Source organism: Molothrus aeneus, chromosome 7 (genome assembly GCF_037042795.1).
Source record: "Molothrus aeneus isolate 106 chromosome 7, BPBGC_Maene_1.0, whole genome shotgun sequence".
In the NCBI taxonomy this organism is placed as follows: Eukaryota; Metazoa; Chordata; class Aves; order Passeriformes; family Icteridae; genus Molothrus; species Molothrus aeneus.
The window spans coordinates 1,712,696-1,737,335 of NC_089652.1; the positions used below are offsets into that span (position 1 = coordinate 1,712,696).

The following is a 24,640-nucleotide window of genomic DNA, read 5'->3' on the forward strand; positions in this document are numbered from 1 at the left end:
CCTCTGAGAAACGGGGGTCCTGCACAACCCCCCCAACGCTCCCAGCAGCGTTCACCCCAAACCCTCGGGTCCTTTTTCCACCCTTTTTTTTTTGAGCCAACAGCGCTTTGCACCATTCAGCAGCTGCTCGGCACCCCAGTGTCGCATCCTCCCCCCCAAGCCAAAGGCTGCCCATCCTTGCTCTGCACCCTAAAACACCAACCAGGGTGGGTGGGTGTCCCCTTACCCATCACACCCACCCCTTCAAGACATTTTCTGCTGGTCCAACCCCCCCCCCCCCCCGTCCAAGCTTTCAACACCCCTTCCCAGGGATGGATCCAGGGATGCGGGGACGCAGGGATGAGGGCTGCAAGCCCCCTCCCCGCTGACCTTGCCGAGCCACACTTCATCCTCACCCCCCGTCCCCAAAATGCGTGTGGGGGGGCTGCCATCGACACCCCCAAATCCCCCGTTAGAGATCCAAAAGCACGCTGGGCTCCGCTCGAACGCGCTCCAACAGGGTCCTGCCCTGCTTGTTCCCCGGCACACAAAGGCTCGGTGGTGGTCCCGGAGATGCAGAGGGGGGATTCATCCCGGTTTTCCGAGTTTCCAGCCCAAGGGAGTCCGGATCAGACCCTCAGGAGCACGGGGCGGAGAGGGGAGAGGGAAGCTCCGGGATCTGGGCTCGGCTGGCGGGAGCCGCTTTGTTATCACCACTATTGTCTGTCCTTTGGGGAAGGAAGGGGCGAAAAAATGAAGAAGGGGAGGAGAAAAAAAAATTTAAAAAAAAAGAACGATTAAACCCAAAAGAATCGCTTTGGTTCTGTCTCCCCCTCGGTTCCTTTGTCTGCTCCCCCATCCCTCCCCGCCTCGGCTGGGGCTTCTACCGCTTCTTCTTCTGCTTGAGGGACTTCCTGCGCTTGAGGATCATCTCGTAGAGCTTGTCCATGCCCTCCGTCAGCCCCTCGCCGATGATGGCGCAGGCGGGCTGGATGTGGTAGGTGGTGGAAGGGGTCAGCTCGTGGAGGGCCAGCTGCTTCTCGATCTCGGCCACCGGCAGCGATTTGGGCAGGTCCTGCTTGTTGGCGATGACCAGCAGCGGCGTGCCCTGGTTCTCCGCGAACTTGGTCACCTTGTGCAGCTCCGTCTTGGCTTCCTCCAGCCGGTCCACGTCCACTGAGTCCACCACGTAGATGATGCCATCGGTGCAGCGGCTGTAGGACTTCCAGAGCGGGCGCAGCTTCTCCTGGCCGCCCACGTCCCAGAAGTGGCAGCTGATGCCCTTGGCCGTCCCGTTGCTGAGCCGGATCTTCTCCGTGTTGAAGCCGATGGTGGGCACGGTGTTGACGAACTCGTTGAACTTGAGGCGGTAGAGCACCGTGGTCTTGCCCGCCGAGTCCAGGCCCAGCATGACGATGTGCAGGGACTGGAAGGCGGAGATGTTGGAGGAGATGTTCCCCATGGCCACGGCTCCCGGCCGCGCTCACAGCCCCGCGCCCATCGCCGCGCCGCCGGCCCGCAGCGGGGGCACGGCTCGGGGCGGCGGAGCCAGCCGGGACCAGGGATATAGGATCAGGGATATGGGATCAGGGATATAGGATATAGGATCGGGGATAGGGGATATGGGATCGGGAACACGCAGCGCGGCTCCACGCGGCGGCAGCGCGCCGGGACTGCCGACCCTCGCCCCGCCCGGCAGGAGGAGGAGGAGGAGGAGGGAAAGGAGGAGGAGGAAGAGAAAGAGGAGGAGAGCAGCAGCAGGAGGAGGAGGAGGGGCTGCGCCGCCGCCTTCCTCCCGCTCCGCCCCGCGTCCTGCCCGGATCGCCCCTGCCTGCACCGCCCCTGCCCGAGCTCACCTGGCCCTGCCCGAGCTCCTGCTCCTCGGGGACAGCCATCCCCCCTTGCTGGAGGCTTGGTTATCCTTGTGTTTGTCGTCGTGAGCCACCGCAGCAAGCAGTAAAAACACCCTTGAAAAACTTAACCACCCTTAACCCACTCCAGGGTGGGGCTGCTCCACCCCTGGAAGTGCCCAAGGCCAGGCTGGACAGAGCTTGGAGCAAGCCGGGAGAGTGGAAGGTGTCCCTGCCCATGGGATGAGATGTTTTTTTCAGGTCCTTTCCACCCCAAACCATTCTGGGATTCTGGGATTGTTCCTTGCACGTGAGACACCAGGGGCTGGCACCAGTTTTTGTAACACAAAAACTACAACAGCTTTTTTCAGGGACACCGGGCAGCAGTGATGATTCGAGCTGGAAAGCAGCAGAGCAATGTGGAGCAGCTGTGTCCCCTGCAGCTGTCACGGAGAGATGCCACAGGGGGAAAACCTCACCTGTGCTGGTTCCAGGGCAGGGAATGCTGATCGCTGCTGTTAACACCTTTTGGGTATTTTATAAAGGTTGTGAGTGCCTCAACCCCTGATAAAGCTCCTGAGGCCTCTGGATAGCCGAGCCGTGGAACTTCTGTCCCAGTTACTCACAGGAGGGACCCTAAAGATCTACTTCCAACTAAAGATCCAGTTCCATCCCCCTGCCACGGGCAGGGACACCTTGCACTACCCCAGGTGGCTCCAAGCCCCGTCCAGCCTGACCTTGGACAGTCCCAGCTTTTTTGCCAGCACCTGAGCCGGAGCTCTTGTCTTTATTTCTGCTCTGGGTGCTACAATATTACCCATTGCCTCTTTTACAGCCTTTGTAAAATAAATACCAACTCTATGTGACAGCTCAGCCACAAAGCCCCAGAGAAAGAAGAGCACTGCACAAGACAGATACTGCTTTTAATTTAGGATGCTTTCACCCCTCAGTGTGCGGTGAGGATTTGTCGGGCTGGAGTGGGATCATTCCTCACACTCATATTTCATCCCGAGGATGCACGTGGAGGCTTTGTGTGGAGATAAGGTTCCCTATTAACACATGACATCATTAAAAATACAGGCAGCTTGCTCCCCCAGCCCTCAGAGGTGACAGTGGGCACGGTTTTGTGGAAATCACTGAGTGGTGACAGAGGTGATTTCCACAAAAAAAAAAGCAGGGAAAAGAGCAGGGAACTCTGTGCCCTCACAGTGCAGGTGGGACAAACACTCCGTGGCACGAGTGAGGAGCCACTGCCCATCCAAAGCCGAGGCACAGGCACTGGATGGGCTGGAAAATGGAACTATTTTGTGCAGCAGGGCCGCCCTAGACTGATCTCTGAGCTGCTGTGAGCTCAGGCTTTAGTCTGCCACCACGCCAAAGAAATGAGGTTCCCAGAGCACGTGGAGAAAGCTGTAAGCGATCACCTGACTCCAGGAGCCGGAGCTTTAAAGAATAATTTTTTTTTAAAAAGCCAGAAACAGAAGAATAGGGTCATATCTGTGAGCGGCAGATCCGGCACTGGCACCGCTCTCATCTCCTCTGCCCGAATCGCTCCAGCCAAAGCTTCCTTAAAGGCTGCAGTTCAGGCTAATCCCAAAGCGAGGGCATCCCGGGCTGCTCCTGGAATTAGTGGCTCATCTGTGTGCAATAGGGCTGGGATTTAGCAATTTACCTTCGGGCCGTGAGCCCCTGCTCGGGGCCGGGAGTGCAGGAGATGCTGTTCCAGCCAGGGAATTCCCCCTCTCCATCCCGCTGCTGGACACAGCTTGGAGCCTCAAGAAAAGCCCCAGAGGCCACCAAAATTCCTTTCCCCGCCATCCGAAGTCTAAGGGGGACTCTTCCCTCCTGCACAACCCTCCTCCTTTTTTTTTTTTTTTTTTTTTCACGGCGGTTCTAAATAAAGGCGAGATTTGATAGCCAGGCCGATCAGACCTGGGGGTGTTCTCCAAAGCGGCCCCAGATGAGACAATCCCGAGGGGATGGAGATAAACTGGGAGCGGCGCGGCAGCGGTGAATTATGCTGCTGCTAATGCCAGCTATCCATAAATAAGCTGGTAAAACCTCCGCGGAATATTAAGCGCAGAAATATCAGCGTTAATCGCAGCTCAGAGGAGTCTGCCAAGTCCATTCGGTGGCAAATTTAGGGAGAGGAAACCCATCTTTTCCGTAATACTCCCCCCCACCGCCGCCTCTAGCTGCTTTTTCTCCCCCGTGGCCGCCCTTCCCCTCCTATCAAGGTTAAGCAGCCAAGGTTAAAGGCAGCATTAGCATCTAAATGTGTGTCTGAGGATGTGACAAAGGCACCGCTGCTGGTCCCCAACATTTCGCTCAGGCGGCGCGAAGACTGTCGCTGCCATAGTAACTGTTTTCAGACATGGCAATTATTTCTTCCCAGCTTTCCCCCATCCCATCTCCCTTCCCCCAGCTCATCCTGCGCTTCCAACTGTCTTTTTCTTGATTCTCTATTTTTTTCTTCTTTGTTTTGTTTTGTTTTTCGGGGGGCAAATACAAAGGGGTCCCGGAGTCCCGGAGCTGAGGGAGGGATGCTCCCCGCACAGGGATTATCCCTAATAGTGACTTTTAATCTGCATCCAATTAGCCCGTCATCACCCGGGCAAAGCGAAACCTCGGAGCGGCCGCTTCTGCCGGAGCTTTCTACCAAATCTCGTGAGCTGGAGAGGGGGGAAGATGGATTTGCAGGGAGCATCCCAGCTCTCAAGGAGCACGCAGCATCCTCTCTGCCTCCCCTGCTCCTTCCTTTGTGGCATCGCTTGTCCCGATCTGCCGCCTTTTGTTTCCGCGTTCAGGGCAGAGACACCAGCCCAGACAAAGCGGGGCTGTAATTAGGGCTGCCCCCGTTGCTGGGGATAATTAATTAATGGCATGCCGTGACTAATGACGGGGATGCGGGAGCAGCGCTGAGCTGCCACGGCACTGGTGGTGGGACAAGGCAGGGATTGGGGTCTCCAGCTGCTGGGGGGGCTCCTCCCCTCTGCTCCCCGCATTTCAGGGATGAGCTCTGCCCAAGGAGCCGCTCTCCCGGGGCAGCAATGGGAATTCCCGTGCACGGAACGCTCATCCCACTTTTTGAGCCCTGATGGAGGGGGAAAGACCTCGGTGAGGCTTTTGTCGTGGTCAGCATCCTTTCCTTCTTCCCTTCGCCCGCTCCTTGCCTTTCCAAGGATTTCCCACCCGCTGGATAACGAGGCCAGGTGCTGCAGGATCCTTTAAGGGCTGGGGAGTCTCTGGGATGTTAACTCGGGAGGGAAAAGAGCACGGCGGGTTTGACCGGGCTCCTTCCTCCGCGGGGCTGGGTGACACAGCCGGGCTCCCCCCGGAAAGGGTTAATGGGGGAGAGCAGAGCAACTCGGGGCAATGAGGAGAGACAGACAGACAGACACTACAGATTTAACTGAGATGGGCGCTCCGTTCACACCTCTGCACAAGTTTCTCCAGTGGTTTCTGGGGAGAGCCTCCCCTGGGTGTTTTCTGTGCTTTGTCTCACCCTCCAGCCTTCAATCCCGCTCTGGGAGTGTCCCTCCATCTCCACCCGCTCCTTCCCAGAGCTCCTGGGGTGAACACCACGGCCTGGTGGCTCTGAGGTGTCTCCAGGTGGATGGAGGATGGAAGGATGTGCGGAGGAAGGGCTGCAGGGGCGATAAAAGCAGCGTCACAGCGGAGAAATTACTAAATCCACCGAGCTCCTAATGCAGGAGTGGGAAATAATCCCTTCATCTGCGGCACAGCAGCAGCTCAGCTCCTTCTCATGACCTCAGATGCCTCCTCAGGCCATGCAAGGTCCTCCAAGGACCAGCCTGAGGCTCTTTTACAGCCTCGGCCCCAGGAAACACCTAACCAGCCACACACCCAAGAGGAATGACCTCTCCCTCCAAGAGAATTGGTGTCAAAAACTTCCCAAGGCAGCCCAAAATCCATGGAGTCCAGCACCCAGGAGGGGAGGCAGCTGGAGGAGTACAGGACCAGCACGGGCATGTATTAGAAATATTTAATTTTATAGTTTTTTTTTTTTAAACTTCCTGAATTCACACCCACGATGAAGCTTTACAGGCTTTTACCCTTCTCGGCATCCTGGGGCAAAATGCCTCGGCTCACTGATTTTTGCAGGATAAAGAGGTGTGAAAACTGCCCGGAAATGTCCTCTGCAAACTCTCACAGCCCTGTTAACCCGTGGCTGTGATACTCACCCAAAAAAATCCCTCTTCTTGTGCTTTCCTTTCACTGCAGCCTCAGCTCTGCCCATCCCTTTTTCCCCACCAAGCCATGAAATTGGGCAGGAGGAACAATCCATGAGCGTGAGTGGAGCAGGCAGGGACAAAAGCAGCGAGCTCCCTGCCTTTGTTCCCGTGATTTGCCGGAATTTGGCACAGCCACTGCCGCTGCTGAGGGCATGGGAGGTTCACAAGGCTGCCTCACACTCCAGGGCCAGCTGAGCAGTAAAAAAAAAAAGAAAAAAAGTTAAAAAAAATTCTTAAATTAAAAAAAAGAGTAACCTTTAACTAAATTTTTCTTATAAATAAAACCTTTTTTTCCCCTGTAACACAAAAACTACATAAAAAAACCCCTAATAACTTAAAACAAAAAAAGTGCAATAATAGTATATAAAAAAGTAACATAAACAAAAACAACAAATTAAAAAAAATCATGCCCTCAATCTTCAATTAAAATATTTCTGTTCTCAAAACCCCTCAACCCCAAAAAGTACATTAAAAAAAACTAATATCCCAAAAATAAAAAACTATTGATTTTTTAAAACTAAACAAAACATCCTTTAAAAAAAACCCTAAAATCAACTCTAATCCATGCACAATAATGAAAACACTATACATTAAAAAAATCACAATAACAAATGTTCTCCAAACAATACCGCATATAACATAAACACAAAAAGTTTCAACTGTGTTTCCTAAAAAAGCCTATAATACAAAAAAACCTTCTCTCATCTTAATAATTAAATTAATTATTAAATTAAATAAATTTAATAATTAATTAAATTAAAAATTAATTATCTAAAAAGTAATAATAAACTAAGAAACAATTATCTAAAAAGTAATAACTAAATTAAAACTCTAAAATTCTATTTCGTGTATAAGTAAAAATTAAAAATTAAAAAAAAAGTTTTTTAAAAATTTTCATTCTAAGTTCTGTATATTCCTTTTTTCATCTTTTAAGTTAATAAAGTTCTTTCCTTTATTCCTAAACGAAAACCTACTTTATTTCTAATATATTTTAATAAAAACACTAACATTACACCAACATCAAACCATGACATTTTTGGTTTTTTATTTCTTCCCGTAAAATCTGTGCTCACATTTGGATGTCCTACCGGGCTGCTTGGAATAAAATCCTGGAGTGTGGGGAGTGAACAAAGCAGGATTTTGCTCCTTGTGATCGTTTTAGGGGTTGAGGTGTTGGTGCTTTTAGGGTTGATCTGCTGCATCTGGGACTCCATGCTCCCAAATCCCTGCTGCCCTCAGAAGGGTGCAAGGAGTCAAAGAGTCCTTTAGGCTGGGAAAGCTTTGTAAGATCACTGAGTTCAACCATGACAGGTTGAAATTCTTCCCTGTGAGCTTGCTGAGGCCCTGGCACAGGGTGCCCAGGGAAGCTGTGGCTGTCCCTGGATCCCTGCAAATGTTCCAGGCCAGGTTGGATGGGGCTTGGGATAGTGGAAGGTGTGGATAGTGGAACAAAATGGTTTTTTCAGGTCCCTTCCAACCCAAACCATTCTTCAAATCATCTCGTTCCACCCCCTGCCACAGGCAGGGACACCTTCCACTGTCCAAGGTTGCTCCAAGTCCTGTCAAACCTGGCCTCCCTCATTCCTGTCCTGAATAATTCTGGGTAATAATTGCCCCTTCCTGCCGTGGCAAAATTCCTGAGCAAAGCAGTTTTGCCTGGGGAAGGAGCTGGCCATGCAGATTTCACCCTATAATTTTTCTGTGATTCTCTGTCCCAAGCCAAAAGGAAAAAAAAAAATAAATAAAAAGGAAAGTGGATTAGCCCTGCTGCCAGTGATAAGCAGAGGAGACTTAGAAAAACCCTCAATTTCCCAGCACCCATTCCCAGGGCAGTAAATCTTGGAGCTGTGGAGAGAGGGAAAGCACAGGGCTGGTGGAGATTTAGGGCTCATGAATCACCCGGGGCTCAACAGCATCTCAAATTGCTTCCTCGGGTGATTTGCACCACAAATTTCTGCTTAGCCCCCCAAAATGTCAGAGCACTTTATTTGCTGCCTGTCCTCTTTTTTTTTTATTTTATTTCTTGGCTGGTGGGTTGGGATTTTTTTCTGCCTTAAAGGAGCTGCTCCGTGGTCAGAGGGGGGGAAATGCAGCTCCCTGCTCTTTAGCAGGTGCTGGGTTGTTAGCAGCTACTTGCTGAGCCTGATTTAGGGGAAAAATGCACCAGGATCAAGGAGAAGGTCAGATCCCAGCTCCTAATCCACACCTGACCAGTGCCAGGCATCCCCAAATTCCCTCTGCAGCAACATCTTGAGGGAAACAAAGCCTTGGAGCAGGAAGGATGAGGCTGGGGACAGGGAGGATCCCTGCTGTCCCCAGATGCTGTGGGCACTGAGGAGCAGGGGACAGCCCAGGTCCAAGGTTTTAGGAGCAGTTTTTTACCCAGCTGGAGAGGGGCAGGGATATCCCCTTCCAGGCAGAGGGGGTCTGGTGTCCTGGCTCATCCAGGAGGAAGGGAAGGGTTTTGCCTGATCCCTGCTTTCATGGGGACACCTTGGAGCACATCCCAGTGCCTAAAGAGGCTCCAAGAAAGCTGGAGATGGACTTTGGGTTTGTGAGAAGGGCCTGGAGGGACAGGATAAGGGGGAATGGCTCCCCACTGCCAGAGGGCAGGGTTGGATGGGATATTGGGAATTAGGAATTGTTCCCTGTGAGTGTGGGCAAGCCCTGGCACAGGGTGCCCAGAGCAGCTGTGGCATCCCTGGATCCCTGGAAGTGTCCAAGGCCAGGCTGGACAGGGCTGGGAGCAACCTGGGACTGTGGAAGGTGTCCCTTCCAATGTCAGAGTGTGGGTGATTTTGAAGGTCCCTCCCAACCCAAATCCATATGATGATGATGATGATGATGATGATGATGATGATGGGTCTCTGATTTTTTCCAGCCTTGAGGGCCGGGAAGTTGCCTGTGCTGAAAGCCTGGGTAAGAGCAAGTTGGGGAAAACATCTTTATGAAGCATCTTTAAAGTGTTTTGTTGATGCATTTCCACTATTTTTCTCAAGCCTGAGGGGGCTGATATGCAACTGAAAACAGTTTCTGTTGTTTTCCAGCTCCTCGGGGGCTGCTCCAGGCAGGCATCTTCAGGAAAGCTGCTGGGCTGGTGGAAGGTGCTCCTGCTCCTCTCTGCTGGGCAGGGGAGGAATCTTGTCACAGACATCTTTTATGGAAAATCCTTTCCTTAGGATTTTTCCTCCTGAGGAGCTGAGAGGCCTCAGGAACAAAATGTAACCAATGATTATCTGCTGCTGTGGAATGCAACAGGTGCATCTGTGATTGGCCCATGTTGGTTGTTTCTAATTCATGGCCAATCACAGTCAGCTGGCTTGGACTCTCTGTCTGAGACAGAAGCTTTTGTTATCATTCTTTGCTATTCTATTCTTAGCCAGCCTTCTGATGAAACCTTTTCTTCTATTCTTTTAGTATAGTTTTAATGTTTATAGATCATAAAATAATAAATCAGCCTTCTGAAACATGGAGTCAGATCCTCGTCTCTTCCCTCATCCAAGAACCCCTGTGAACACGGTCACAGAATCTGAGCTGAGAGCTGCCCTCTTTTGGCCTCCTGTGTTGTCAGGAAGTTTCTCTGACTGGATGGAGAAGTGGATGAAGAGCTGGGGCAGGAATTTCTCCAAGCATCCTGCACTTCACCACCCGAGGTCAGCTGAGATCCATGGGCTGGCCTGGACAAACCATCCCTGTGCAAGGGCACAGCTGCAGCTTGTTCTTCCATGGGATATTCCCAAGGAGGGGTCTGTGACCGTGTTCACAGGGGTTTTTGGTTGAGGGAAGAGACGAGGATCTGATTCCATGTTTCAGAAGGCTGATTTATTATTTTATGATATATATTACATTAAAACTATACTAAAAGAATAGAAGAAAGGATTTCATCAGAAGGTTAGCTAAGAATAGAATAGCAAAGAATGATAACAAAGGCTTGTGGCTCAGACTCTCTGTCCGAGCCAGCTGGGCTGTGATTGGCCATGAATTACAAACAACCAACATGGGCCAATCACAGATGCACCTGTTGCATTCCACAGCAGCAGATAATCAATGTTTACATTTTGTTCCTGAGGCCTCTCAGCTTCTCAGGAGGAAAAATCCTAAGGAAAGGATTTTCCATAAAAGATGTCTGCAACAAGAGGGTCAGGGCCAAAATTTACCCGCAGAGATGTTGGCAAATGCAGATGACATTTGTCTCCCTCCTGCTTTTGAGGACACCAAAGCCAAAAAAACCTAAAAGCAGTGGCGTTTTACTAGGCTCAGCAAGGAAAGCAAAAGCAGTTTTCTGGGGCCACCTGGTGATGGAGCAGGGACAAGCCTTGCTCTGGGATTTCAGCAACCCAAAGAAGCCCCTCACACCTGGCACCTCTGAGGTCTGGCCCTTCTCTTCCCATCAGAATTAGAGCTTAATCCGAGCTTACATCATTGCCTGGGACCCCACATTTCATGTGCACTTTGGGTTCTGGCTGCCTTTATTCTTATTTTCAGTCAGTAAAAAGCTGGTGTGCAGAATAAATAGAATAAATAACTCAGAGTGATGGCAGCTGACCCACAGGGAAGTTTTTTTTTGGCTGCTGAGAAAGGCAGCACCGTGTTCACCCTAATTACCCAGTGGGGCAGCCATAACCAGGTGTAAATTAGGAATTTATTGGGATCAGATTGGTTTGGGTTGGAAAGCACCTTGAAGCCCATCCCGTTCCACCCCATAGGTGCTGTGGGAGCACAAGGGCGGTTTCCATTAAAGGATGAGGGTAAAAAATCCAGAGCCATGGGCGACCACAGAGTTCCCTTCGAATGCTGGAACTCCCCTCGTCCTTTGTGTGCCGTGTCGCTAGAGGGAAGCGTCGGACTGTGGGATGGAGCCGAGCCCGCGGTGTCCCCGCTGTCCCCGCCCCGCTGGTGGCACCCACGGCTCGATGGGACACGCAGGGCATGGCCAAGCCTCAAAGGGCACCACCTCCATGCGCTTTCCTGGCTCATTTTAGGGGTCAATCCTGGATCAGATCCCCTTAAAAATCTTTATAAATATTGTGTATATATATATATATATATATATATATATATATATATAAAATTACATACATAAATAAAAATATGTATAATATATTTATATAAATATAAATATATAATAGATATATAATATATTAATATATATATATATAAATATATATGTTATATAAAAATAAATAAATAACTAACTATATATATAGTTATTTTTATATATATATGTATATAGATATATAAATGATGGGGCTGCTCCTGGATCCTTGGAAGTGCCCAAGGCCAGGTTGGATGGGGCTTGGAGCTTGGAGTAGCTTGGGACAGTGGAAGGTGTCCCTGCCCATGAACTGGATGGATTTTAAGGTCCTTTCCCAGCTCATCCGGGCTGGAATTCTGTGATTCCTGCACATCTCCCATCACCCCAGCGTGGTTCAGCAGAGGGAGCAGCATCCCTGTGACCCAGGCTGCTGCTCCTCCTACAGCTGCAGACTCATTCCCAGCACATCCCTGACTCCAGGTGGGTCAAAAATAGCTGAACTACTCCCCAGGCTTCTCCATCCCTGGATACCAAACCCAGTCTGGGAGACAAAACGCAGGAAAAAAACCCAAAGACTATAAATAAATAAATAAATAAATAAGATATTAATAAATAAATAAATATGCTCTTAATAAATAAATAAATACATAAATAAATGTGCTCTTATTAAACAATACCTTATATAAACTCTGCTTCCCCTCTTATGCATTCAGGTCTCATGTTAAGTTTTCCTGTAGACTGGGGATGCATAAGAAGCAATTTAAATTGAGGAAATTAATTGATTAGTGTCAAGCACACGGAGCCCATTCACCAAATGGGAAGGCTCTGGGGAATTTAGATTTGTCTCAGGTTTTTGGTTTTTTTTTTTCCCTGTCTCCGTCTTTGAAAAGATGAATATTTCTTAGAGGTTTTTTATCAGCCAGCAATCTGTGGGAATAAAGCAAGAAACCAGGTCTTCTGAGAGACAGACAGTGTCACCACTCTTTCTGTCTGCATTTCCTGAGATATTTTAAATTATTCTGTTGAAACCCTGGGAGACGCAATTAATTGTTAATTTTGGCTTTCCTTGTAAAAAAAATACATTAGGCTTGTAGAGCTAGTTGCAGATTTGAGAGGTAATAACCATGAACAGGGAATATTCCTCCATTATTTTTAAGGAACTGAGCCAGGGTCTTGGGGTGTTTGAGGTTGCCAGTGTTGCTGAAACTGGAGGAGGGTGGAGGATGGCATTTTCAGGATGGTTTGGTCAGGAATTGGCACTGAAGGAGGACATAAACCAGTCCACAGGGAATTTTTTTTCTTTTGTTAGACTGGAACAAAATCACTGCTCTCTTGTTTAATAAAGCAAAAATTCTGGTGTGAGCCACAGCTGTAACCAGGGATAGACCCCAGGAACAGCCTGGTCCAGTGGAAGGTGTCTGCTTGTGGCAGGAATGGAATGGGATGAGCTTTAAGGTCCTTCCCAACCCAACCCATTCTGGGATTCCATGAGCTTGCCCAGAGCCCTTCCTGTTGGAATTCAGGACATCCCTCTGGCTGTCCTGGACTGCCAAGGGACACCTTCCACTGTCTGCCAGGGGGCTCAGAGCCCAAGACACCTGTCGTTTTGATTATGACCCATGGAGCAAATTACCAACCTTAGATGAAGATCTGCAAGCCACGACAGTTTAAATAGAATAATAGTGAACTTATCACAGGGTGAAAAAATAGATTTTTGGGGTTTTTAGAATGGGGGTTCAGGGGACAAGATGAAGGAATCTGGGCATGTCCAGCCTTTCTCCTTCTTCTTCTTGGCCTCCATCTTCTGCTGTGATGTTGGCACTTTTCAATTGGTTTAGAGTAGAAGCTCACTGTCTAATGTAGATGATAGGTATTGGAAAGTAATTGTAAATATTGTACAGGTAGTTGTTTTTAGTATAAGAAGATAACACCACCCTGGGGCAGGCAGAGTGCCTTAGACTGTCTTGCTGAGCGGACCTCGGCAGGACAGGAGAAAGAATTTTATAGATACAATGAACAACCTTGAGACCGAGAAATGAAGAGCTCTGACTCCTTCTTCGACCGCTGGGCTGGGAAAAGAGACTTTCTAACTTATCTCGGGGTTACTGTGAGCAGTGAGAGAACCTGAGACATTCCCACCTGCAGGAGGTGCACTGATCACGGAGGAGAGCTTTTGGCGAGCAGGAGGGATGCTGAGGTGCCTGACAGGAGCCAATCCTCATTTTCCAGGCTCTCACCTCAACTGATAAATTTAACAAGGCTCAGCACGGATCACTGGAAGTGGCTGCTCTTTCCTAATGCGGTTTTACAAGGGTGACAAGAGCCATTTTACACCTGTCCTGCACTGCTCCACCTGGCAGCCAGAGCAATGCCTGAGGCCCTGGCACAGGGTGCCCAGAGAAGCTGGGGCTGCCCCTGGATCCCTGCAAGTGTCAAAGATCAGGTTGGACAGGGCTTGGAGCAACCTGGGATAGTGGAAGGTGTCCCTGCCCTTGGCAGGGGTTTGGGACCAGATGTTTTTTCAGGTCCCTTCCAACCCAAACCATTCTGGGATTTATGATCTTCCAAGAATTGCTTCTCCAACCATTTTCAGCTTCCCTGGAGCCCAGGGCACATTTCAACATTCACCAACATTCACCATGAGGAGCTGCACCCTGGAGGAGTCAACTCCTCTGGCCTGAGCTGTGCTCTGCCCCTGCCAGCTCTGTTGGAATCCTCCCTGAGAGCATCCAGTCTGTCTGGAGGAAGGAGCATCTTCCCCTGAGGAGCAGCCCCAAAATCCCAGCCCTTTGGACACACCCAGATTGCCTGGAGAGGAGGAGCTGGGAGCCCAGGGAAGCTGGAACTCCTCAGCCATTTCCAGCAGGAAGGAAAGGCAGCACTCTCCCAGGAATTTGGGATGTCTCCCAAACTTCAGGGATGTGAATATACATCGAGCTTTACCCAAATAATCAGCAGAGCCCAGCGTGTGTGTGGTCTGGCATCTGCTGCTCTGGAAATGGGAGTGCTTCCCACATGGATTAGGGGAAATGAATGTTTGGGGTATGAGCTGAGGGTTAGAAAGGTGCTGTCACTCCAAGCCACCCTCCTGACAGGAAGTTATCCCTGCATGAAGACACTGCCAGCATTGCCCCCCATGTCCTGCTGGGCTCCAAGCCCTCCCTGTGGACAGCTGGCCCTGTCACCAGTGCTGCTGCAGCACAGGATGTCCCCAACACCCCCCTGGGGACCTTGGAGGCAGCACCTCATGGGGGATCCAACATTCCAGCTGATCCCTGCAGGCAGCAGGGACAGTGGTGAATGACTGGTGCATCCCCCAGGGCATCATCCAGGAGTTCTCCTCTCTGGAAAGGGACATACTAGCCATGCAAGCTGAAAAAAAAAATCTATTCTAGGAGTTTGGATTTTTTTTTTTTTTTTGTCAAAAGAGATAAATGTCCCAGCTCGTGCAGCAGGGAGAGATGGAAACGGCTTGACCTCCCTCATTAGCATCACTTTAGACTAGAGCAAAGAAGCTGGGAAAAGGAGTCTGGCGATTTGTTCTCCTTTAAAAATGTCCCTGTCATCACGCTCCATTATTTATACCAGCAGCACTGCTGGCACCGAGCCTGGGCTGGGAGGAAAAATAATACAGAGACGTCCTGCACTCACTCCCTGCTGCTTTCCCTGCCCTCCCTCTGAAGGAGACAGGATCTGCTTCAAGTTATGGGAGCAAAGCCCCGCCTGGGACCCACCCAGAGCTGTCCCAGCACTTGATGTGACACCCATCCAATGAGTTGGTGACCTTGGGGACTTATGGTGCTATGGGGACCACAGGATTTATGGGATAACACTGGAAAGGGTTGCCTGGGTCTGGTGCACGGAGCTGCAGCAGCCTCAGGATTTGGGGCAGCTCCTTCTTGCTGAGATGCCCCATCAGCCTCACCTTTTCCCAGGCTGCTGCTTGGAAAATCAGCACTTGGGGGCTTGTTGGGTTTAAAAGTTGCTTTTGTGGATTGGCCTTTGGCTTCTGTTTGGGTAACAGGGTCAAGCACTGCTGCTTAACCCCAAAGCTGCTCCACCTGAGCAGCTCCACATTTTCTGAGGGTTTCACTCTTAGGGCTTGGAGCTTCTTCCCACTAAGTTCACCTGCCAACTGTTTTTAAAGACTAGGCAAAATTAAGGACAGACGCTTCAAGCTTTTGTGCAAAACACAAAAATCCTCATTTTTTACACCTTTTGTAGCAAGAGGGAAAACTCCAGCCTTTTCCCAACTCTGTCTTCACTTCTCACCCCTGCTCTGAGCCTTTCTGCTGTTAATTCCTATCGATCTCAGACCATTTTCAGGCCTTTGACAAATTCCATCTGGTGCAAAACTCCAGCTCTGACTTTCCTTGGAGGTCACCAGGGACACGAGGACCTGCTAATTTTCCTCCTGAACTTTCTCAGCCCTCCAGAGCCAGCAGTGACTCAGCTGCTGCAATCAGGAAATAACAGGGAATGGCAGGAACACCCACGGGGAAATACCCAAAGAATCACATTTCTCTTTAAAAACACTTTTACTGTGACCAGTGACTGTCACCCAGCCAAGTGCTGGGCTGCATTCCCTCCTTTCCACGGCATTCAACCAAAAATTACCTTGTCAGCTGTCCTGGCTGGGATTTGGGAATCTGCAGAGGTTTCCAAAAGCTTGGACCTCTGGTGCCTTTGCACTGAAATAGACTCACAGAATCCCAGGATAGTTTAGGTTGGAAGGGACCTGAAAAAACCATTTTGTTCCACATGGGCAGGGACACCTTCCACTGTCCCAGGGTGCTCCAAGCCCCAATCTCCAACCTGGCCTTGGCACCACTGCCAGGGATCCAGGGGCAGCCACAGCTGCTCTGGGCAGTGCCAGGGCCTGCCCACCCTGCCAGGGAACAATTCCTAATTCCCAATATTCCATCCAGCCCTGCCCTCTGGCAGTGGGAAGCCATTCCCTGTGTCCTGTCCCTCCATCACCTGTCCCCAGTCCCTCTCCAGCTCTCCTGGAGCCCCTTTAGGCCCTGCCAGGGGCTCTGAGGTCTGTTGATTTTAACCCTTTAGATCTGGAGAGCTGGGTTTGCCAGAGGTTTGGGGAAGCTGTGGGATGGGAGGAGATAATCTGGGACAAGCCTCCACCCTCACCTCCCCCCAGAGAGGCTGTGGGTGGCTTTGCAAAGGCAAAGCACAGCCTTGTGAAGTGAGCTGTATTCCTTTGGGATGGCACACTTGAAGAGGAAGAGGAACTGTACCTGCATGCCAGCTTTTCCCAGGGAAGCCAGCACAGCCTGACTGCAGCCATGGCCTTCCTCCCCTGAGGATCAGCCACATCACCTCCATTTGCTGCTCTCCACTTTCATTTCAAACCCTCCAGGCTCCAGCAGTTTGCCATCTCTGGATTTGTGCTTTTTCTACATTTTCCATGGGATGTGTGAAGGGCTTGTGCCCAAAAGGTGCAGTGACCTCCAGGGTGCTGCAGAAACCAGGAGCTGGGCAGGACAAGGACAAAGCCTTCTTGGGAAGGGGCTGGGGAGGGATGGCTGTGTTGGGAGTGCTGCCTCCACCTTCCTGTCTCTGCTCCTGTGAAATGCTGAGGATCCATGTGAAAATCCCAGACTTCTGCTGTTGGAGGTGATCTCTGACTCAGCACAATTTAATATCAGAGCACTTGACCGTACAGCCTCTTAATGTTCTTTTTTTTGCTGTTGTTTTCTTTTTTATTTTTATTTTTTTTTCCAGCAGGGAGACTCCATAAAGCTGATGGCAAAATTGCCTCTGCTGCTGGCAATCAGGCTGCAAAACAAATTGTCATATAAAGAGAGGGGAATGGTAATGGAGCTGCCTTTTTTTCATGTTTTCTATTGAAGCAGTCTGCAGTGTTTTGCAGGGATGAGAGATATCCATCAGAGAACAGGCACATCTGCATTTTCTGGGAACACAGGAGGCATGTTGGAGCTGAGCACAGTGTTTGGAGGGGAAATATCAGCCCCATCCTCACCCTGCACACTGGATGTGCAGTGGGACAGAGTGTCTTCATTTCCCATTTGCCTCTCCTGCCAGTTGTGCCTCCTTGGGCCCTCTCACAGGACATTCCCCTGTCCCCTCACCTTGGCCAGGTGAGCATTTCATCCAAGATGCTGATTCTCTGTGCTCCTCTCCTCACCACGTTCCCTGTTTGAGCTAAACGATCCTGCTTACCTGCATGGTGTCATTAAAAATTAACCCTCCTCTGGTTTTGACCAGGAGCAGGGAAGGCTAGAGCTGCTCATCACAGCCAGTTCAAGCTTTTCTCCCCACCCTGCTCTGGAATTGAGATATCAAGAGACAAGTTCAATTATTTCAAGGCGAGATCAGACTTCTCCACTGTAATGAGTATCAGTGGGATTTAGGCTGGTTTTTTTAAAATGCTGTCACTCCCATCCACATGAAAACAGGATCCTTTAGTGCCTGCTTGCCCCACAGGGATGAGCTCCTTTCCACAGCTCAGGAAGGAGTGGATTTGCAGCATTTTTCCCCAAAGACATCATTTCTCAAGCCAGCCTTGCTCTGACATTTCAGGAGGTGGCCAGTCCCATCCCCTTGGTGTGCCACCACATTATTCCCATCTCAGCATCCTCACTCCAGGACTTCCCTGAGCACCTGCAGCACTTTGTGTCGTACAAAGCTCTGTCAGGAGCTGCTGGGATGAATTTTTACCCCCTGGCCATGAGAGTTATTGCTGGAGGTCTCTGCAAAAAACCCTGAGCTCGAGGGTGGCTCTCAGCTGCCTTGTTAGGGTGGATATTGCTTTTCACCTGAAATCAGACTTTTTTAAATGCTGTCACTGCCATCCACATGAAAACAGAATCCTTTAGTGCCTGCCTGCCCCAGAGGGATGAGCTCCTTTCCAGAGCTCAGGAAAGAGTGGAAGGAGTTGCTTTGCAGCATTTTTTCCCAAAGTCTTGGCCCCAAAGACATCATTTCTCAGGAAGTGGCCAGTCCCTTTCCCTTGGTGTGCCACCACATTATTCCCATCCCAGCACCCTCACTCCAGGCCTTCCCTGAGCACCTGCAGCACTTTGTGTCGTACAAAGCTCTATCAGGAGCTGCTGGGATGAATTTTTTACCCCCTGGCCATGAGAGTTATTGCTGGAGGTCTCTGCAAAAAACCCTGAGCTCGAGGGTGGCTCTCAGCTGCCTTGTTAGGGTGGATATTGCTTTTCACCTGAAATCAGACTTTTTTAAATGCTGTCACTGCCATCCACATGAAAACAGAATCCTTTAGTGCCTGCCTGCCCCAGAGGGATGAGCTCCTTTCCAGAGCTCAGGAAAGAGTGGAAGGAGTTGCTTTGCAGCATTTTTTCCCAAAGTCTTGGCCCCAAAGACATCATTTCTCAGGAAGTGGCCAGTCCCTTTCCCTTGGTGTGCCACCACATTATTCCCATCCCAGCACCCTCACTCCAGGCCTTCCCTGAGCACCTGCAGCACTTTGTGTCGTACAAAGCTCTATCAGGAGCTGCTGGGATGAATTTTTTACCCCCTGGCCATGAGAGTTATTGCTGGAGGTCTCTGCAAAAAACCCTGAGCTTGAGGGTGGCTCTCAGCTGCCTTGTTAGGGTGGATATTGCTTTTCACCTGAAATCAGAGCTGCTTTATTGACTTGGTGATGCCTGCCTCGCAGGCAGCCAGCCTTTAATGCATACTAATGAAGAAAACAAGTGTTTTCCCCCAGAAGTGTCACGTGTTTCCCCAGACTTTCCCCACAGCTCAGCCCAAGAGATAACATCAAAGTGGTACAATTTAATGAACCTGCTCCCTTACAGTGTGCAGCATAATTTGCTGGCTGCTATGCAGGGAAAGGAACCCTCACTGCTGGTGAGGCTTTTCGGTCTATTCCTCTGATTTTAATAAGTTACAACTTATCTTGTGGCGTTTGGGGGAAGAATGTGAGAGATGGAATGATAAAATAGTGATTCACCCCACGCTGGGAGGTTTATTTTAAAAAAAAGAAAAAAAAAACACCCAGCAAAACCCTGACCTTTCAGCTACATGTGTGAAAAGGAAGGAAAAAAACAATTGTTTTAAGAGATTCCTTCTATGCCAGACAGAAGGGCTCAAACCCAGTGCATTGTAAATTAATGGTGATCTTGATGAAGGGGAGAGAATGATGTATTTGACTTTATGGATATTAGAAGGTGAATTAATTACTTTATTATATTGTACTATATGCATTTTATTTAAACTGCATTTGTTAAGTATTTATTTTGTATATTTTTGCTTATACTGCATTGAATTTTGTGACTGTCAGTTGACAGTTTTGACACACATATACAGTTGGTTTTGATAGGTTAAGGAAACAAAACATTTTTATTTTGGATAAATAATTTTTATATTGTATTTTACTTTGGTATAATATAGGTACAGCAAGTGATAAGAATTGTGGGTTTGGTTTGTGTTTTTTTTGAGGTTTAGAGAATGTGAATTTTAGAAATTTTTGTGAAGAATTGTGCTTTGCTTTTCTCTGTGAAGAGAAATGTGGTAACACCAGTGTGTTATGAGGGAGTGTGCACATCCCAGCCTCTCTCCTGATGTCCCTGGCCTCTTCTCCAAGGAAAAACTACCAATAGGATGAGGGGGAAGGGCCTCAAGCTGTGCCAGGGAAGGTTCAGGTTAGATTTTAGGAAGAATCTCTTCAGTGAAGGAGCAGTCAGGCTTTGGGGCAGTGCTGGAGTCACCACCCCTGCAATGTCCAAGAAATGAACAGATGTGGCCGTGTGATTCAGTGGGCATTGGTTAAAGGTTGGATGTGATCATCTGAGAGGTTTTTCCAGTATTAACCATCCCAATATTCCATAGCACTGTGTCCTGGGAGGTCACCAGCCTTTATCCCTGCTGCTCTGGAGGAGAGGGACTAAAGGCCAGAGTGGGACAGCCCTGGCTGCTGCTCAGCCACAAAAACTGCACCTGTTTGAAGACAACAAACATTTATCCATGGCACATCCCTCCCAGGGCAAGATCCTGCTGCTGGAACAGCCTCATTCCAAGAGGACACCTGGCTTTGGAACCAGCAAAAAACAAGAAAGGCCCCAAATGCAGCGACACAGCACAGCCAAAGCCTCCAAGAGCAGAGAGGGAGGCTTTAATTACACAGTGGTTTCCATGGCAACCTCCCCAATCAAATGGCCGAGCACAAGGGCTCTCTCCTCTCCTTGCCTCTCCTCTCCTCTCCTCTCCTCTCCTCTCCTCTCCTCTCCTCTCCTCTCCTCTCCTCTCCTCTCCTCTCCTCTCCTCTCCTCTCCTCTCCTCTCCTCTCCTCTCCTCTCCTCTCCTCTCCTCTCCTCTCCTCTCCTCTCCTCTCCTCTCCTCTCCTCTCCTCTCCTCTCCTCTCCTCTCCTCTCCTCTCCTCTCCTCTCCTCTCCTTTCTTCCTTGCCTCTGGAACAATTAGGCCAGGATGAGAGCCCAGCTGTGCTGCACAGCTCTGAGCAGGCACAGGAGGAACAGGAGCCTTCCTCCCTCAGCACTGAGCCCTGAGGGGGCCAAGGAGCCTGGCCTGTGTTTCCATTGCCATTTCTGGTCACCTGCCTGCCCCAGAGATCCTTCCAGGGGCTGCTGGTGAAGCCATGAGAGGCATTTTCCTCATGGAGTCATGGAATGGTTTGGATTGGAAAAAATCCAATCCAATCCAAATCCAATCCAATCCAAATCCAATCCAATCCAATCCAAATCCAATCCATCCATGGTCCCCAGTCCTTCTCCAGCTCTCCTGGAGCCCCTTTAGGCCCTGCCAGGGGCTCTGAGCTCTCCCTGGAGCCTTCTCCTCTCCAGGTGAGTCTCAGGTTTCTGTGGTTGAGATGACCCCGAGGTATTAGAAAGTCTCTTTTTTCCCAGCCCCGCAACCAAAGAAGTTGTTGAGGTTCCTCAGTTCTGCTTTCCAAGGTTGTTTATTTTTTCTTATCTATTCCATTCTCTCTCTGACCTGCTGAGATCTGTCCAGCAGGTCAGGTTGTGGCACAGCCACTGCCCTTGGGGTGGTGTTAACTTTTTATACTGAGAACTATGTGTACTTTATTTACAGTAATTTTCCAATACCTATCACCTATGTTAGGCAGTCTGTCTCTATTCTAATCCAATCCAAAAGTGCCACCATGACAGCAGAAGATGGAGGACAAGAAGAAGGAAAAGAAGGACAGGACACGCCCAGATTCCTCCATCTTGCCCCATTCTAAATCCCCAAAATTCTACTTTTTCACCCTGTGACAAATTCACTATCATCCTACTCAAACTCTGGTGGCTTGTAAATCTTCACACAGAGTTGGTAATTGTTTCCATGGGCTAAAATCAAAGGCACGGGTGCTTTTGACTCTGTGCCAAGGTCTCTGAGCCTTTTGTTAGGGTCTGGAGTCATCCAGGGCAGCCAGAGGAATTTCCTGGGTTCTGACAGGTGAGCATCCCCAGCCCTCCCAGCCTGGCCTCATTGGAGAGATAAAGCAAACAACAAGCCAGGCCCTCATCTCTGCCTGTCCCTGGGGAAACATTCCCTGTTTTCTGGTCCCTGGGATTGTGCCCACCCTTTCTGCCAGGTTTAACAGCAGTTGGGTGACTGAGTTCCCTTGTCCTGGGAGCTGCTGGGATCCATTGCTGGGCCCTCATGTACTTCTGGCTTTTCCTTCTTTCCTTTTCCATGAGGAGGAGTCTGGCTTTGGAGGGACAGGGCACAAACCAGGTTTATAATGGAGCCATCCTTCCTCTGGTATGGGAAAAAAAAACCCAGGAAAGCCCTCAGCTCTCCCTTGCTCCGTCCAAAGGAATCACAGCTCCTGAGGTGACATTTTAGAGGACAAGGGGGGGGAGGAGGAGGAGGAGGAGGAAGCCATGAAGGTGGTGTCCAACCAAAGGCATTGTTCTCTCCCTGGGGAAACATTCCCTGTTTTCCGGTCTCTGGGATTGTGCCCACCCTTTCTGGCAGGTTTAAGAGCAGTTGGATGCCTTGTCCTGCTCTCACTGAGCAGTGAGAGTGTTCCCTTGTCCTGCTCTCACCGAGCTGCTGGGATCCATTGCTGGGCCCTCATGTGCTTCTGGCTTTTCCTTCATGAGGAGGAGCCTGGCTTTGGAGGGGCAGGGCACAAACCAGGTTTATAATGGAGCCATCCATTTCTGGTGTGGGAGAAAAAAGCAGGAAAGCCCTCAGCTCTCCCTTTCTCCATCCAAAGGAATCATCCAAAATTCCCAAGGGGACATTTTAGAGCATGAGGGGGATGAGGAGGAAGCCATGAAGGTGGTGTCCAACCAAAGGCATTGTTCTCTCCCTGGGGAAACATTCCCTGTTTTCTGGGATTGTGCCCACCCTTTCTGCCAGGTTTAAGAGCAGTTGGGTGCCTGTATTCCCTCAGCTCTCATTGAGCTGCTGGGATCCATTGCTGGGCCCTCATGTGCTTCTGGCTTTTCCTTCATGAGAGGAGCCTGACTTTGGAGGGCAGGACACAGAAATATGTTTATAGTGGAGCCATCCTTCCCTTTGGTGTGGGAGAAAAAAGCAGGAAAGCCCTCAGCTCTCCCTTGCTCCATCCAAAGGAATCATGCAAAGCTCCCGAGGTGACATTTTAGAGCATGAGGGGAGAAGGAGAAGGAGGAGGAAGAAGTTATCAAGGTGGTGTCCAACTGAAGGCATTGTTCTCTTTTCTTGGGGGCCATGCAGATGGCAAAACATTAATATTTGCTTTTCCATTTCCCCCTGGGCCCCATTGTTCGAGGGCTGGGCCCGCAGACAGCTTTGCAGCTCACCTCTGTTTACTCTGGGCTGGGCCTGTCCCTTCCTTCACAGACTGGGGGGAAGGAAAGGCTGATTCCTCCTGGCCTGAGGGGACCCATTGTCCCTCTGCTCTGCCCTCCCTCCTGTGCGAAAAACGCCAATTGCTTGTTTTTAAAATTGTAAAAGTTTAATAGTAATAAAATAAAAATAGTAATTGTGAAAAATGTGTATTTTATCATTGGCTTTTTGCAAATATTCAAATGAATGTTAATATGTGTTATGTTAGAAAGTTGTGCTGTAGTCATTTTCTTAAGTAGTGTGTTAAATATAGTTTTGGGTTATAACATAAGGTTAAAATAGAAACTATGCTATGTAGGATACTTTGATTTTCTAAAGAAAGGACTCACAGCCAGATAGCAGCCACAGGACACCTGAATCTTTCAGAGAAAGAGAATTTATTGCTCCATTATCAGAAGAAATGAACTTCTTCCCACCTTGCTCAGCCCTGAAGATGCTGTCAGGATTCAGAGGAAGAAGTTGACACTGCCCAGACAGAATCCTGTGTTTAAATGGAATTTATGCATCATGGATGAGGTGTATGAATATGCAACAGGCTGTTGCTCTTAAGGGTTAATCCTCTGTTAATGTGGGTCCTTTTTTGGGCTTATTTTGCCGGTACCCGGACATCCATAACTCTTTGTTTTTATTGTCTCATATTATCCTAAATCCTAATTGTCCAAATTTTTATTAGTCCAATTATATTGCTACTTTTGTAACCATCTTATTACTATTAAACTTTTAAAATTAAAAAAAACAAGTGATTGGCATTTTTCACAGTAATATAATGATGCATAAATTCCATTCAAACACAGGATTCTGCCTGGTCAGTGTCAACTTCTTCCTCTGAATCCTCTTCAGGGCTGAGCGAGGTGGGAAGAAGTTCCTTTCTTCTGATAAGGGAACAATAAAATTCTCTTTTTCTGAACGATTTAGGTGTCCTGTGGCTGCTATCTAGTGCAAGTATCTCATTCCTTTCTTTAAATAAATATCCCACATACATAGTTTATATTTTAACATTATGTTATAACCTAAAACTATATTTAACACACTACTTACAGCATTTATACAGCATAATTTTCTAACACAACACATCTAATATTCCTTTTAATATTTGCCAAAAGCCAATCATAAAATACGCATTTTTCACATCCTGTATTTTGGGGCTGTGTATTTTCTTTTTTAGCAGCTCAGCACTACTTAAAAGGCAGGCCTGGCCTGAGCACAAATGGTTGTCTTGCTGTGAGGCTCAGCCCGAGTGGGAAGGGATCCAGGGACAGAGCAGGTCAAAAAAATAAAAAAAATCTCACTTGGCTTTTTGCTTCACAGTTTCTGACAGCTCACCCCCTGTTTTTAGCAGTGGCTGTGTGTGAGCTCATCGTGCTCAGCCTCTTCTTGTTCTGCTTGCCATGAAACAAGCTCAACTCAAACCAGATTTTTATGTATTCAAAAAAAAAAAATCATATTTCCAAGGATTTTTTTTTTATGTCAAGAAGAGGTAGGTAGGGATTCCTCCTCTTTTTTTTTTTCAACTCTGCTAGCCCTGCTCTTTGCAGGTGGTGGGATCTCCAGCAGGAAGATTTGCAGGGCTGCCCCTCAGCTGTGGTTTCTGCCTCCAGCTCAGCAAGCTGCTGGCTTTTACCACTTGTTGCATACAATAAAAAAAAAAAAGGCCTTATAAAATATGGTTTAGGCCCTGCTACTCCAGCTAAGCTAGCAGTTAGCTTGTGACTG

The 24,640-nt window shown here is 49.0% G+C and overlaps 1 protein-coding gene across 1 annotated transcript; it reads right to left on the reverse strand.

The window, feature by feature from the left end:
• Nucleotides 1–283: 283 nt before the first annotated feature.
• Nucleotides 284–1,665, reverse strand: ARL4C (ADP ribosylation factor like GTPase 4C). Its single transcript, XM_066553812.1, has 2 exons — nt 867–1,665; nt 284–707 (listed from the first exon to the last, which is right to left on the reverse strand). The coding sequence occupies exons 1-2, from the start codon at nt 1,439–1,441 to the stop codon at nt 617–619; spliced, it is 666 nt and encodes a 221-aa protein (XP_066409909.1). The 5' UTR covers nt 1,442–1,665; the 3' UTR covers nt 284–616.
• Between the last annotated feature and the right edge of the window lie 22,975 nt (nt 1,666–24,640).

What these genes read in the sequence shown, in the direction of transcription:
- ARL4C (XM_066553812.1), bottom strand. Translation starts at nt 1,441, where the DNA reads ATGGGGAACATCTCCTCCAACATCTCCGCCTTCCAGTCCCTGCACATC. An exon ending in CTCAAGCAGAAGAAGAAGCG is followed by an intron (nt 708 to 866) that starts GTAGAAGCCCCA and finishes CCTTCCCCAAAG; the next exon opens with GACAGACAATAGTGGTGATA.